Below are 1,443 nucleotides of genomic sequence, written 5' to 3'. Positions count from 1 at the left end.
GAGGGCATCGTACACGGCTTGGAGGACGCGATAATCAGTGTGGCTGAGCCGACAGTTCTCGACTACCTTATAGACTGGTGAGTTCGGAGGCAATGTCGATTCCACCGCACGCTGAAACTCTTCGTATTGGAGCTTGTAATCAAGGATCTGCTTGATCATAGCGAAAGTGCTATTCCAGCGGGTGACCGTGTCCCCGCAGTAAGCCGTCCCTCCTTTGCTAGCGGGGGGGGAACTTTTCCCTCACATCATTCATGATGTCACGAGCAGTGGTAGATTTTCGCAGCAGTGAGATCAATGTTCGAACACGGTCAACCGAGCGCTTAGCGCTTGCTTGGGTGCGAGTTACCCGCCCAGCAGTCTCGATGCCATCACGGAATGCTTCATCATCTCCTTCAAGCCCCCAATCAGGCTCGTCCTGTTCAATGTCCTCCTCTGCCTCCATAAGAAGCGCATCAGTGTTGACAGTAGTGGAATTGTCGCCCTCGGTGGGATCCATTGCATCCATTTCCTTCAGAACTTCTTCCGCTTGTGCTAGACCGTCCTCTACCGTTTTATGTCCATAGATGCCAGCCTTCTCAGTGTGCCTCGTTTTATATAGGGCCAAACCATTACACACTGTCAAGTGCAAACGGTGTGCAGCACAGGGCAGCCATTGTTTGAGAAGGCACATAGTGCCGGATGCGACCAAATCCGAGAAACATCTGACCATATTGCTACCAGAGTCTGTGCATGCTAATGCGACCTGAACAGCGATACATGTCTAGAGGATGTCTATGACAGGTAGCCTGTCTGAGGAGATACCTTTCCTTGAAGGCCCATTTTATTGAGAGTGGTTGTTAGAAGACAGCTGATATTGTCAGCCGTGTGCTTTGACCTCAATGTCTCAAAGCCGATGACCCTTGTTTGTAAGGAGCCGGTGAGCGAAGGGTTCTCCGGATCAGCCGGATGAATGTAGTGTGCTACTAAGGAGAGCACCTGAATTGGTCAGTCCTTTCAGGGCCGTCGTTTTTCCACCAATACTACACTTTCCTTGTTAGCCCTCGTCCAAACATCCGTAGTGATTCCGATGGCTGCACAGTTCTGTAGGCCCTTGAATCCAGCGGTACAGATATCCAATCGATCGCTGAGCCACCTGAAATGTTTACATACGATCGATGGATATTGAGGGCCGGGACTTGACTATGATTTCCATCAGTAGTACAAAGGGTGCAGCAGTATTTCATTACCGGGTTATTTGCCGACGAGAGGGTATAACGTACTGAGGCTTATTTCGGCATGTTAGATGGTACACCAAGGCTTGAAAACCAGACTTCTCAACGAGAGAAATTGGCATGTTGTCTGTAACAACCTAGCAAACTTCGACCACTGCCGAGGAGTCCTGACTCAGATGTTGCTCACCATGTGATGATGAGTTCGTGGTTTTTCGTTGAATGCTTTCCTAGC

The 1,443-nt window shown here is 49.8% G+C and overlaps 1 protein-coding gene across 1 annotated transcript; it reads right to left on the bottom strand.

The window, feature by feature from the left end:
- Positions 1 to 217: 217 nt before the first annotated feature.
- Positions 218 to 1,333, bottom strand: Pmar_PMAR005037 (conserved hypothetical protein; the record flags this gene model as incomplete). The annotated part of the gene is made up of 4 exons (XM_002775208.1): positions 218 to 742; positions 802 to 975; positions 1,024 to 1,132; positions 1,227 to 1,333. 4 exons carry the CDS (start codon positions 1,331 to 1,333, stop codon positions 218 to 220), a joined length of 915 nt encoding a protein of 304 aa, XP_002775254.1.
- Positions 1,334 to 1,443: the final 110 nt, after the last annotated feature.

Source organism: Perkinsus marinus (assembly GCF_000006405.1).
Source record: "Perkinsus marinus ATCC 50983 genomic scaffold scf_1104296956284, whole genome shotgun sequence".
Lineage (NCBI taxonomy): Eukaryota > Perkinsozoa > Perkinsida > Perkinsidae > Perkinsus > Perkinsus marinus.
This window is presented reverse-complemented; position numbering and strand designations above follow the sequence as displayed.